This window comes from Balaenoptera acutorostrata, chromosome 8, assembly GCF_949987535.1.
Source record: "Balaenoptera acutorostrata chromosome 8, mBalAcu1.1, whole genome shotgun sequence".
Lineage (NCBI taxonomy): Eukaryota > Metazoa > Chordata > Mammalia > Artiodactyla > Balaenopteridae > Balaenoptera > Balaenoptera acutorostrata.
The window spans coordinates 38,001,769-38,014,760 of NC_080071.1; the positions used below are offsets into that span (position 1 = coordinate 38,001,769).

The 12,992-nt window shown below is 33.4% G+C and overlaps 1 protein-coding gene across 1 annotated transcript in view; it reads left to right on the plus strand.

The window, feature by feature from the left end:
• The window catches only part of AGPS (alkylglycerone phosphate synthase), a 143,709-nt gene that overhangs the window by 90,513 nt on the left and 40,204 nt on the right, over positions 1–12,992 (plus strand). Inside the window, exons 12-14 of the mRNA XM_007190415.2 lie at positions 1,244–1,295; positions 5,612–5,688; positions 7,550–7,662. Coding sequence (XP_007190477.2) covers positions 1,244–1,295; positions 5,612–5,688; positions 7,550–7,662 — 242 coding nt within the window. The remainder of the gene's footprint in view (positions 1–1,243; positions 1,296–5,611; positions 5,689–7,549; positions 7,663–12,992) is intronic.

Here is a 12,992-nt window from a genome sequence, read left to right on the forward strand (position 1 = left end):
CTTTTTAAAAATATAGATTGTATTATCTCACCTTTAGTATCAAAGATGAGGAAATAAATCATACAGTGTTCAAAATAAGAATCTAACCAGTCATTTTGTTGGGTAAAATAAAGTATGTATTACGAGTGGTTTTATAAAATTAAGTATTTGTTCAATTAAAAGCACATAATAGCAAAAATGTTATAACACACAGTTAAGGTATATATTTATAAGTTTTGTTCTTTTGAGTGATTCTATTTTCATAAATCTCAACATTGTGTTGATAAAGATTTTATTGATAAATGTTATTCAGAAGATAAATGTTTAAAAAGTTTATGACAGTCAAAATTTTGTGGTCTGAAAGCAGCTTCTTGGTGGAAGTTTAGCATGTTAAAAAGTTGCATAGAATATAAAAATCCCATTTAGGGTAAAGCTCACTTAAATTCTTTGGAAAAACTGTAGCTAACTTAAACCTTGCTAGTGTTTGTATGGTAGTGTTGTAGCATCACAAAGTTAATTTGAATATTTGCTTTCTTCATTTTTCTTTCCTTGCAGCTTTTAGTGTGTGCCTAGATAAATATAACACAGGTGCAGTTTTAGATGTTTTAGATACATAATGTTATGCTTCAAGTTTTGCTGCTGTTTTCATACAAGTAACCTTGAAAGATCTTAGAATTCTGCACATCGTCTGATAGTTTTTATATTTAAAATGGATTATGAGAAGGAATGAAAAGAAAGAACAAGTCCTTATCTATGAAGACATCTCAGTTAAATTTTTAAAGTGTTTTGGCCCACAAAAATGCCACCATCATCTTCCTCATTTTAAAAGAGTATGAACCCAGTGACACATTATAGTTCATCAGTGGCATAATGCTCTAGGCATTGATTTTAGTTTATAAGTTTTCTACTTTGTTTTAAAATAATCTACTTTGAGGCCTAATATTTCCCTTAGGTATTTCCACAGGTCTTTGCTAGGCATTAAGCAGATCTTGTTGCAGATAAATTAAAGATCTGGCAACATGTATATGTATATATGTATTATGTACATAGATTTCTCCTCTCCAGATACTTTATAGAAGCCACTGATGTTTTATTTGTTGTCATAAAACTGTATAAAAAGTTAAGATTTTTTTTCCCTGTATGTATCCTTAGGAACTAAGCTCTTAATCTCAAATACAGAAAGATGACATTCATTTTCTACCTGTCTAGCTTCTTTACCGTATTAAATTTGTATCACTTTTTTTTTTTTTTCTTTTTAAAACAGAGATGTGCTCCTGCATCTATTCGCCTCATGGACAACCAGCAGTTTCAGTTTGGTAAGTAAGGAATGGTACTTTAAAAATCTGCTCACTAAGCCACAAAAACTTATGAAACACCAGTTATGTGCCAGGAAGAGTACTGAGTACAGAGCTAGAAAGATAAATGTCATAGCTCCTGTCCTTCAGGAAGTTCTCAATCTAATGAGGACAGACAATTGTATAAATGAATGAGTGCTGGAGTGTTAGAGGTGATGTGAAAGAAGACTGCACTGGATACCCTGGTGCAGATGAAGGAGGGGTTGATCCTACTTGATTTTGCCTGAGATTGAGGCAGAGCGTGGGGAAAGGCTTCTTGAAGGAGTGATGCTTAGACAAAATCTTAAAAGGTGAATAGAAGTTTGCCTGAGACAGTCTCTTCTTTCCTACCAAATTTTTGTTCGCTTATCAGCAAAAAATATGAAATTGTAAAACCTTAATGGCGTGTTTGAACTTCTTCAGATAGTTCTGTGTGGCTCAAATAGACTGTAGGGTGAAAGTGGTAACAAGAGATAAAGCTGGATGGGTGGACTAGGGCTTTGCAGGATAGATTTGGGTTTTATCTTGTCAGCAGAGGGATATCTTTGTAGAGGGAATACAGTAAATCAGCTTTATAGAAAGCTCATTCTGCTAGCATTATGCAGGATAGATTAGGATGGTGCAAGCATGGAGGAGGAGTTGAAATGGTTAAAGAGGCAAATACTGGGGGCCTTGTTCAAGGCAGCAGCAGTGGAGATAGAGAGTAAAGAATAGATTTTCCAAAGAACAGTTTGCCAACTGGATGTGGAAGGTTAAATAAAGGGAAGAGTTTAGGGCAACTCCTGATGTCTGATTGATTGACTGGTGGATTGAATAACAGTCTAGAAGAAGAGATGATTTTGGGGAAAAGACATTACAAATGGGTTGTGTTTAAGTTGACCATGGAATATTCAGGTGGAGAATTCAGTAACAGTTAACCATGTTTCTTTTTCTTCCTATTTTGCTTAAAGTATTAAACTTTCTGACACGATTTATCATCTTATCAATTCTAGTTTTATTGCTTCTGAATTTTTCCATATGCTGAAATTTAGTTTGGGATTTAAGTTTATAGACTTTAAGTACCCTCAAAATAGTCCCAGAATGATTGCTCAATAATAAATACTAAAGGCCAAGTTAGGCAGGCTTTTCTTTGGTGTACGAGTAGCTTAGATTTTAATTTAGGGAAGAATGATTATCATAATTATATAGAAATTGAACTAAGGAACTCAGGTTGATAACATATCAAGGGTTCGTTTTAAAATTAGATTCTTCTAAGTCACAGCTTTTATTTCTTTAAGTAAATTACTTTCAGAATACTATACTACTGATAAAAGTTTAAGATAAATGTGTCCTATAAATGATGAAATAGTTAAATCAAATGAAAACCAAGCCTCCTGTGTGTTTTGGCCTGCATTCAGAGATCTAGGTCTGAAGAGAGCCATGTATCTATCTGATGAATAAGACTGTGTTATCCATTTATATGCTATAATGTAGTAAACTATGTTGGACATAGACACCTATGTAAAACTAATTATGATATGGCCAGATTTTATTTATAACTGGGATCTATAACAATTTAAATGTAGTTTCAAAGAAAGATCCTTTTGGTTATCTGTCATCCTTGTTCCACATTCTCATTACTGTACCTAGGAACATGCTCTAATGTTGGTTCTACTCTCGCTAGTCTTTAGTGTGTCTCCTCTCCTTCTGCCCTTTACTTGGCCACCAAAGTGGTCCTTTAGGCGTACAGATCTGATCATGCTTCTTGGCTGTCTGTAACCTTTTTGATTTCTCAGTATTCACTGAAGCTTTCCCACCTATATATCCTGCCATGACTTCACGATCAACCAACTAAATAACTCTTAGCACAGCAAGTGGTGCCCGGGACCTTGTACCAACTGTATGGCTGATTGGTCAATGTTTGTACCGTATCGGTTGTTAACAAAGCACAAGCCTTATTATTAGTTGTTAATATTTTTATTATCACCCCTCCCCTTGACACAACTCTTAATATATTATATTGAAATGATACATTTTCAGTATATTGAAAAGTTATATATCATTGAGTACATTGAAATGATCTACATATTTTCCCTGTGAACTAACGTTTATCAGATTTGGGAGATGTTTCTTATTCATTTTTATGTGTCCTGCACCTGTCACATAACAGACACTTACATGTTGATTGACTTAATCATCAAATTAGCAAAAGAGGGTAAACAAATCTTGAATAGCATATAGGGTAGTGCTAAGCACATTATCAGTAGCACACAACCATTCCTCAAGGTTGTATTTCCAATTTATAAACAATTCAAAGGTTAAATATTTTGGCCAAAGTCCACAAGTTATATGTGGAGCTGGGGTTGAACCCAAATCTGTCTGACCCCAAAGCCCGACTTTTTCCAGTGCTTTGGAGCACTTCCTTGAAACATAAGAATTTATGGAATCCTTTAAAATTATTTAATTAACACTGTAACAATAACAAAATTCACTAATCAAACTGTCCAGCTAGTAAATTTAGGAACTAGTTCCTTTGTTTTCTATATAAAATAAAACACAATAGCTGGAATATATTTACAATGTAATTAGTTCAGTAGGCAACATTAATTTAAGAATAAGTAAAAGATAATAATATCCTCTTAATTAATACTAATACTTGACCCACTTAAAAGTTAGTATCACTTTTGCAGTAATTATGCTTGAAGCATATTCCATCAAGCTATCACGTCAACTCAGTATTAGGGATATATGTGACTAACTCACAGTAGTGTTAATAGAAGTTGTGCATTTAAATTTCAGTGTGATAAGATGAACATATACCCTTAAGGATTATTCCATATCAGAGTAGTAACGTTTGGAATCTTCATACATTGTGTAAAAATATGTGGACCAGAAGTCTTTTATGAGGATCAGATACACACACTCACACATTTATGTTTATATATTTGTTTCCAGTTGCTGTTAAAGTAGGATGAATTCCATTTGGGACAGCGAGTGAATATTTTGATGATGTGTTACCTTTAACTTTATACATGCTAGAAATGGAATCTTTTAAAAACACTGGTTATGCTAGAGAACATCTCTGACAGGTTACAATGAAAGAAAAAAAAATCCCCAAACAAACCTCTTGTGATCCAGGATCTCAAAAAGATTGCTAGGTTCATCTCTATGTAATCTGCTCTTTATTTTTTGTTTGTTTTTTGCTTTGTTTGGTTATAGCATGGTTACCTAACTCTTAACTTCTGGTTAAGATTTATGTTACTTGGTCTTTTATGTAATATAGTTTCTTATTATAATCTGTAAGAATGTAATAAATATTACAGATTCAGATTCTCACTTTAAAAAAATAAATGAATGGGAAAAAAAGACTGCAAGTGATCATTTTTCCTCCAGAAATATTTCTCTCCACCCCACCTTTTTTCCTTCACAAAAGCTAGTTTGAACCTATTTTAAAAGAAGGGATCTACACTTTAAAAATAAACAAAATCCCAAAACCTTAAAGCCTTTTTTAAAAATAAATGTTTTATTTGGAGATAATTTTAGATTTACTAGAGGCTTTAAAAGTCTTTATAAAAATTCTATATAAATGGTATGCCAGATTTTTCTGAATTGGACTCAGAGTACTAAGGCCAGATGCATGACTCTTAAATGTTATAGTCATGGGAGTTAAGAAGTTGCTACTCTGAAAACAATGAGAAAACAGTAAAAGACTTTTACTCAATTAAACTTAATCCGCAGGCAACATGTTAATTTAACAGACTCTGAGACACCATTTATGTTTTTTTGGCAGTTTTAACTCTCTGGGTATAATTAAGGAAGCAATTACTAGTTTTATGCCAAGAATTCTGGGTGAATTAAGAATTAATTAAGAAACAATCTTAAACTTGGCATTGACTCCATATTTGGTTATAGTTCTCAATGGTTTCTGCATAATTAAAAAAAATAAAAGTAGAACTAGCCACCATTGGGTGTTCCTAATGAAATAAAAATTAATGAAGTGATTTTACTATGTATAAACTATACCATTGAAAGATAACCTAAACTATGTGTAGTAGTAATTACATATAGTAATTCGAGTTAAAAAAAAAACCCAAGAAGGAGTTTGGTAAACAAAAAGTTGTTTGTGACTTTTTAAAAGATGTAGATCTTAATACCAATATGTTATATATATATAACATAAGGAGATTTTAAAAACTAAAGTCATGGAAATATTCACTTTCTTTTAGGATACTAAATTAAAGTAGCCTCTTGCTCTTATGAAAAACATAGATAAATTAATTTGCTATTAACTTAAAATATGAACTTTTTTTTCTTCTTAGGTCATGCTCTTAAACCTCAGGTTTCCTCTATTTTTACATCATTTTTGGATGGGTTAAAAAAGTTTTATATTACAAAGGTAAGAATTTTTTTTAATGCTTAGGATATTAATTTTGTTTCCTGCCTTCTCTTCCTCACACACACCTATGTTCTTCCATGTTGCTGTGTACATTTCATAATTGTTATTTTTTATGTTGGAGTAAATATTTAATCAAGTAAATCAATTATACATTCAATTTCAGAAAATATAAAAGCTTTCCTGAATTTGAAGTTCCTAAAAATAACACTACATTGAACAGTTTTATGCATGTAACATTTTTTATAGTTTGAATTTTTTCCTTCATAGTAGATATCTAGAAGTGGAATAAAAGTATTAGTTTTTTAAAACTTTTGACACATGACAATGCATATGTACCATTTTTGGATTTCATCCTTGCTATTACATATGGGATTTTTTGTTTTGTTTTGTTTTGTTTTAAATTTAGTAAATCCAGGGGGGAAATAGTATTTTATTTTAGTTGATATTTCTTGAAATTCTAATGAGACTGACCATTTCCCTGTATTTCCTAGATGTAATTTTTTGTGAATTAGTTGAATGTGGTTATTTTGCTAGGGGTAGCAACTTCATGGGTTTTTCTTTTTGTTTTTTTTGGGGGGGGGGCGGGGGGAATGGTTTAATGCCTTGCTGTGTGCCTTTTGAAAAGTGGAATTATTAAATGCCTTTTTCATAAATGTTGTAAATAATTTTTCCAGTCAGTTGACTCCTTTTTAATAAGGTTTCTTTCTTTTCTTTTTTTTTTTTTTTTTTGGTGCAAAGGTTCTAATTTTTATCTTTCCTGTGATTATTTAATTACTTTTAAGCTTAGAAAAGCCTATCTTCCTCCAGAACTATGATTAGGACCATTTTCTTCTCTCTCTCACTTATTTGTTAAAAAGGAATTTTAAAACTTTTTGTCTTTATTACTGTTTGACTTTATTTCAATTTTATGATGTGAGATAAAAAAACTAAGTTAATCTTCACCTCTTGCTCTCCTGATTGCTAACTAGTTGTGACAGCACCATTAACTAACCTGTCCTTGCTTTTCTTATATTGATTTGCCATGTCTAAGACATTTTCTCATATACTTATATAAGAAAAAGACATTTTTATGTAATAGCTTTTGTTCTTGAAAAGAGCTTTTGTTCTTGAAAAATTAAATGGATTTAATTGCTGTAGATCTAGTTCTTCCTCTTATTTTTCAGAATTTTCCTTGTTATCACCATTATCTACCTGTTCATTATCCTGGAAAATTTTTAGAAACTCTTCATCATTTTAGGAAGCTCATTGAGGTTTTTATTAAAATTGGAATAAACTAGTATATTAATTTGGGCAAAAGTCGACCGATTTATAATACTTAGTTTATGCATTTGGGAACATACGTTTCTCTCATCTTTTTTTAAGACATGTTTTCCTAATGAAGTTATATATTTCCTTTTAAGATTATTCTTAGATGTTTTATATTGTTTTATACATAAGGTCTCCTTTGAAAATATTACTTAATAAGAAGTTATTGGTGGTATGTAAGGGTGCTGCTGGTTTTTACTCCCCCCCAACATCCTGCTACTTTATTATGTTGTATCATTTTGGTAGTTTTATTTGATTCTTTGGTACAGTTATAATTCTTACAAGTTAATTTGTTGTATTTCCATACCAGTATGTCATTATAATTGATACCTTGGCATACTTTAAAATGAAGTGTTTTTCCTGAGTGCTGTTCTATTGTAATGACCTAAATAGGTACATTAAGCATTCTTTTTGATTGACGTGTAAAGTTCCAAAGCTCAAATTTTGAAGAGCTGGTATGTTTGAGCTCAGATCAGAAGAAAAAAAGAGCAAAATGTATTTTGATTTACTATTTTGTAGGCTAAGACTTATCTGTAATAATAATATTCTTTTGTAGTTTAAAGGATTTGATCCAAATCAGCTAAGTGTCGCTACATTACTGTTTGAGGGGGACCGTGAGAAGGTTCTTCAACATGAAAAACAAGTGTATGACATTGCTGCAAAATTTGGGTATGGCTTTCAGTTCATAATGCCAAGAGAAAGTTAAGCTAAAATTCTGATATCTCCCAGCAGTTGTTAATGTACACTTTTCAGTATTAAATTTATGGTAATATATGGTAGTCAACTTGAAATATTATGTTGGTTTACTTCTAAAGTTTGTAGAAGGCTAGACTGGTATGTTGCTCTTACTTGTCTAATCGTATATGTGACATAGTGAATCTTTTTATTGTATTTTTTCATTAATGATAATTTTATAATATTTTGTTTGTTGTGCTAAGTGAAATGGAAAAAAATTCATAGTCATGTTGCTATTTAGTGGTAATAGTATATATAAAACATGCTATAAGTATGTTTTTAAAAGGAAATTGTGTTTAATCGAAAGTATTTGATAAATTATCTATACTCCACTTCCTGTCACTTACTGTTTTGTGCTGGTATAAAGAAACTGAAAACATTTCACATCTGTAACCAACTGAATAATGATTGGGTGGTTTCTGTCTGTCCACTTGATGGATTATAAGATTGATCGATGAGAAGAACTATAGTGAAAGTGCCATTTATCAGGACTACATTTTTTTCCTTTCCTTTTTAAGTACGTAATAAACAGTTTTCTGGATACCAGTCTTTTTTTTTTTTTTTTTTTTAATTTCAGAGCTTAAAATATATCATACACATTATCCTTAATCTGGGTTCTTTGTAAATATTGACTTTTATTTCTTTTTTTCCCCTTTCTTGCTGTTCTTTATGAGAACAAATGCACGCTTAATTTGGAGCCATATGTCTTAGAATGCTCCACTTTTATGTGTTTTCCTCATATATAATGTTCAGCCCTTTGTTTTTAGGATTTTCTGAACTTAGTATTAAAGTGCAGTATTCTTAGAAAAAGATCTAATCTTGGGCTTAATTTTTACTTTTCCTTTGTACTGTTTTTGAGCACTGCAAAATAATCTCTCAGTTTTATTTTTACCCTGTTCTGAAATTGGCAAGTGGAATTATAATTTTTTTAGTAAAAGGTGAAATTCATTAATCTTTCACTTTTTCTTCTCCACAGTACCTTTTTGGGAATTATTGATGTTTTAGCTAAATTAGTTAAGAGTGCTGTAAGGATTCATTTAATGAGTGGATGGGTTGGATATAAGGTTATCTGTGAAATTTTTTGAAATGTTAATGTACATATTTTTTAGTTTCTAAGTTATGTGGAGTACATATATAATTTGATTTAAAAACTTTTTAAACCCATGATATCAGTGAGAAACAAACAGTAAAGGAGTTTTAAATGAAAACCTTTTACATCTAAATTAAGTCTTTTATATCTACTTAGCCTTAAATATTAGAGACTGAAACTTTTAAAAGTTATTTCTTTATATATTTAAATATTTATTTGGGATTTCAAAAATTTCCAGAGTCATTTGTAGGGAAATGGATGCTATAATATTTTAATCACTGTATGTAAGGTTAAATTTGCTTAATTTCACCTTACTACTCCCCACCCCCACCTCCAACACATACACACACATACACACACCCAGAGATTGCACTTTGTGGGATCTATAATTATAATTCCAATTCAGAGTAGCCAGCAAATCATTACTAGTTAGTAATGTGCCGCATTTCCTGTTAGACTGGGATAGGATGATGACAAAAGGCCTTTTTGTCCTAACGCACACATACATTTTATAGGGCATGATCTGTCTCTTTTGGGGCATCACCATTGATGCCTGGTATATACTAGATGCTTGATTAAATATTTATTGAAAGGATTTATGAAACTGAATACTTTATTTTTCCCTGACATCTTTTATTCTACTTTATTTATGCCTAATTACTGTGCCACCCTTGAAACAGTATATTTTAATCTTTAGGTATTTATCGGAACCATGTTGTCAGTTTTATTTAATTTGAGCCACCAATTGTCGAGAACTGGCTTTTCATGTAATGCCAGTTTTGTTTTTCTCATGCAACACCAGCCATTTACAACTTGAAAGTAATAGTGAATCTTTCTTAAGGTGAATCCAGATCTCTTTGGATACTGATAACAAGGCCCCAGAATTATTGATTTAATTCCAGCAATTTGCTTAAACTAAACAACAAACTTATATCAAATTCATCCATTAAAAATAGGTTATATTAAATGAGGTATCTATTTAAAGCAAGGGTAAAGCATTAAAAACTTAGACCCTGATGGGAGTGTCATTTTTTTTGCTATTATTATTTGCTACTTCTTAGTTATGTTTATAATAAATTTCTTAATATACTTTCATCTGGCGCCCTTCATTTAGATGCAGAAATCTGTGTTGAACAACCCTAGGCTATCACTAGGCAGGTGACTTAGGGCTCTTTTGATTTTTTGATACTTGGAAGTATATCTTTGCGTGGTTTTCCAGCAGTAGTCCTGGTTTTTCCCCAGTTTTCTCTAGGCACTAGTTCTTTGTTCTAACCACTGAAAGATTCAAGGATATTTTTCATAAGATGCTACCCTGCCAACCCTCATTCCTCAATAATTTCTCCTGCATAACTAGCTGGAGGAAAGCATCACTAAGTTTCTTTCTAATAAAGTTTTCATAAGTTAATTTACTCATGTATTTTATTTCGAATTAGGGCATTGTTAATCTATTCTTTATTTTCTTTCTTTTTTTAAAAAAAATTTATTTATTTATTTGGTTGCACCGGGTCTTATTTATTTATTTATTTATTTTTTATATTTATTTTTGGCTGTGTTGGGTCTTCGTTTCTGTGCGAGGGCTTTCTCCAGTTGCGGCAAGCGGGGGCCACTCTTCATCGCGGTGCGCGGGCCTCTTCACTATCGCGGCCTCTCCTGTTGTGGAGCACAGGCTCCAGACGCGCAGGCTCAGTAGTTGTGGCTCACGGGCCCAGCTGCTCCGCGGCATGTGGGATCTTCCCAGACCAGGGCTCAAACCCGTGTCCCCTGCATTAGCAGGCAGACTCTCAACCACTGCGCCACCAGGGAAGCCCATATTCTTTATTTTCTGTTCTTTTGTTTTATCCTGTTTCCACCACCTCACTGGCTTTATTTATTTATTTATCTATTTATTTTTTAGAATTTATTATTTATTTATTGGCTGCGTTGGGTCTTTGTTGCTGCGCACGGGCTTTCTCTAGTTGCGGCGAGCGGGGGCTACTCTTCATTGCAGTGCGTGGGCTTCTCATTGCGGTGGCTTCTCTTGTTGCGGAGCACGGGCTCTAGGCGCAGGGGCTTCAGTAGCTGTGGCTCGCGGGCTCTACAGCGCAGGCTCAGTAGTTGTGGCACATGGGCTTAGTTGCTCCATGGCATGTGGGATCTTCCCAGCCCAGGGCTCGAACCCGTGTCCCCTGCATTGGCAGGCGGATTCTTAACCACTGCACCACCAGGGAAGCCCACCTCATTGGCTTTAAATTGATTGTTTTTAATGAAGTACTCCCAACAGTTGAGAACATTTTTGTGAGTTATCTTAGCCATTTTTCCTTTTTGCCTTCCACTCCCACGCAAACACTGTTAAATACCTTTGAACACATGATCCAATAGAATATAATAGCCAAATGTTGAATAATCATACTTTGGTTGTTTATCTGTGGTTGCTAGTAATGTACTTTAACTTCTCTAAGAGCTAAGCAGAGTAAACATTACCTGTCACCAATCATGACAGACGCGTTGACATTTACCATAGAACTTAAGGTAATATGCTATTGTCATTTTTAAAGGGTTATATTTAAAGTATTAAAGTGCTTAAATTGTTTAATGTAATTCAACATGAGGGTGATTAGGTTCACCAGATGGTTCTTTTATATAAAAAGATTATCTCTCATTCCTCTTTCAGTAGTCTTCCCAGTCCTTCCTCATGTAACAGCTTTAAGTTTCTTTAAGAACCTTGTTAATTGATATTTTAAGGAAGTAGGGGATGGATGTTGCTACTTTAACATAAGGCAGTTGAATTTAAGTATAGTTTTTTGGAGTGGCTGCAAAAGTGGCAAGTTAGAAGCATTTAATTTCTAAGCCCTACTATTGTTTACATATTGTATCTTAAAGTAATTTTGGCTAGAAGACTAGATAGTTCTGAAAGCTAAAAAAAGAGAGATTCCAAGAAGCTAAATTTGCAGGGAAACCTGAGATTCAGAAAAGCGAACCCAGAATGACTTTTATTCTTTTGGGGGGTTTATGAATTTAGAATGGACATCCAGTTTCTTCCTGCTTTGGGTAAGAAAATGCATATTTCTGTGTGGTTTGTCACACTAGATTCCAAGTGGAACAGATCTTTTTTTTCCCCTTGGCCAGGTATTAGAAGAGGGTCTAAAGAAAAATGGCTTGACCTGGGACTTCAGAGTTGGACTTTTTCTCATCCTGATATATTAGGATGCTATATCTTATATCAGTAGGCCTGATATAGGAGAGACAGGCCTACTTAACGTTCATACCTGTTACTTCTCACCAAGTACATACTCAGAATGCACCTGAGTGTGATTCCCAGCAATGGTCTCGTGCACCCTTTCCTAGTCTTCATGCTCCTTTCCTTTCCTTCTACCTGTAGGCCTAGCATGAACTGTCTTTCCTAGATCAGTAGGGTTTTTTCTCTCTTGGAGTTAGTGTCTGACTCAGATTCATATCTACCTGAGGTTTGGGTTCATCTATTTTCCTCCAGGCACCTGCCACAGCAATTTTCTGACTAGTTTACTTTTTGTTTTGGAACTTTATTTGACTCCCTACCCCAACGTCACATCCATACACATCTAACCCAGAATTGTCTTCTGTTTCTTCTTACTTTTCAATCTTAGCTGCTTGACCTAAGTTGTTTTCTTTGCTCATTAACATTCTAGTAACAAATGCCCCCCCTTCATTTCATTATACCCTTTCCCCATGTAGTTCTAGACTAGAGCTGCTCCTGTCAAGTCTTTGCCACTCCTTCTGGATGACACTAATTCGTGTATATCCAACTATAATACAAAGTCAGGAAATCTGATTTAGCCCATACGTCCTAGCTGAAAATTGCCTTACAGTATTTGTGTAGAACAAGGGTACATCTACATTGTATTACTTACTTACTGCCAAATTCAGGCAAAACATCGGGGAAAGAAAGGATTTAACTGTAAGGCGTTAACTGAATTCATAAGAGAAATGAGAAGAGGCTCAAATCACAGAGATTCAAAACCTGAGTCTTAAGCAACACCATGGTTAAGGGCTCAGCATCCTGAGACCAAGAAGGTGCAGTTAGGGTACTATGAAGAGAGACATAAAAATTAGCCATCAATCATGACTCAAGGAAGCCACAAGAAAAGATATTTTTCCTTTTATTCATTTTTATTGAGGGATTTTTAGTGGCTACTTTGAGAATTTGGGATAAGTTTTA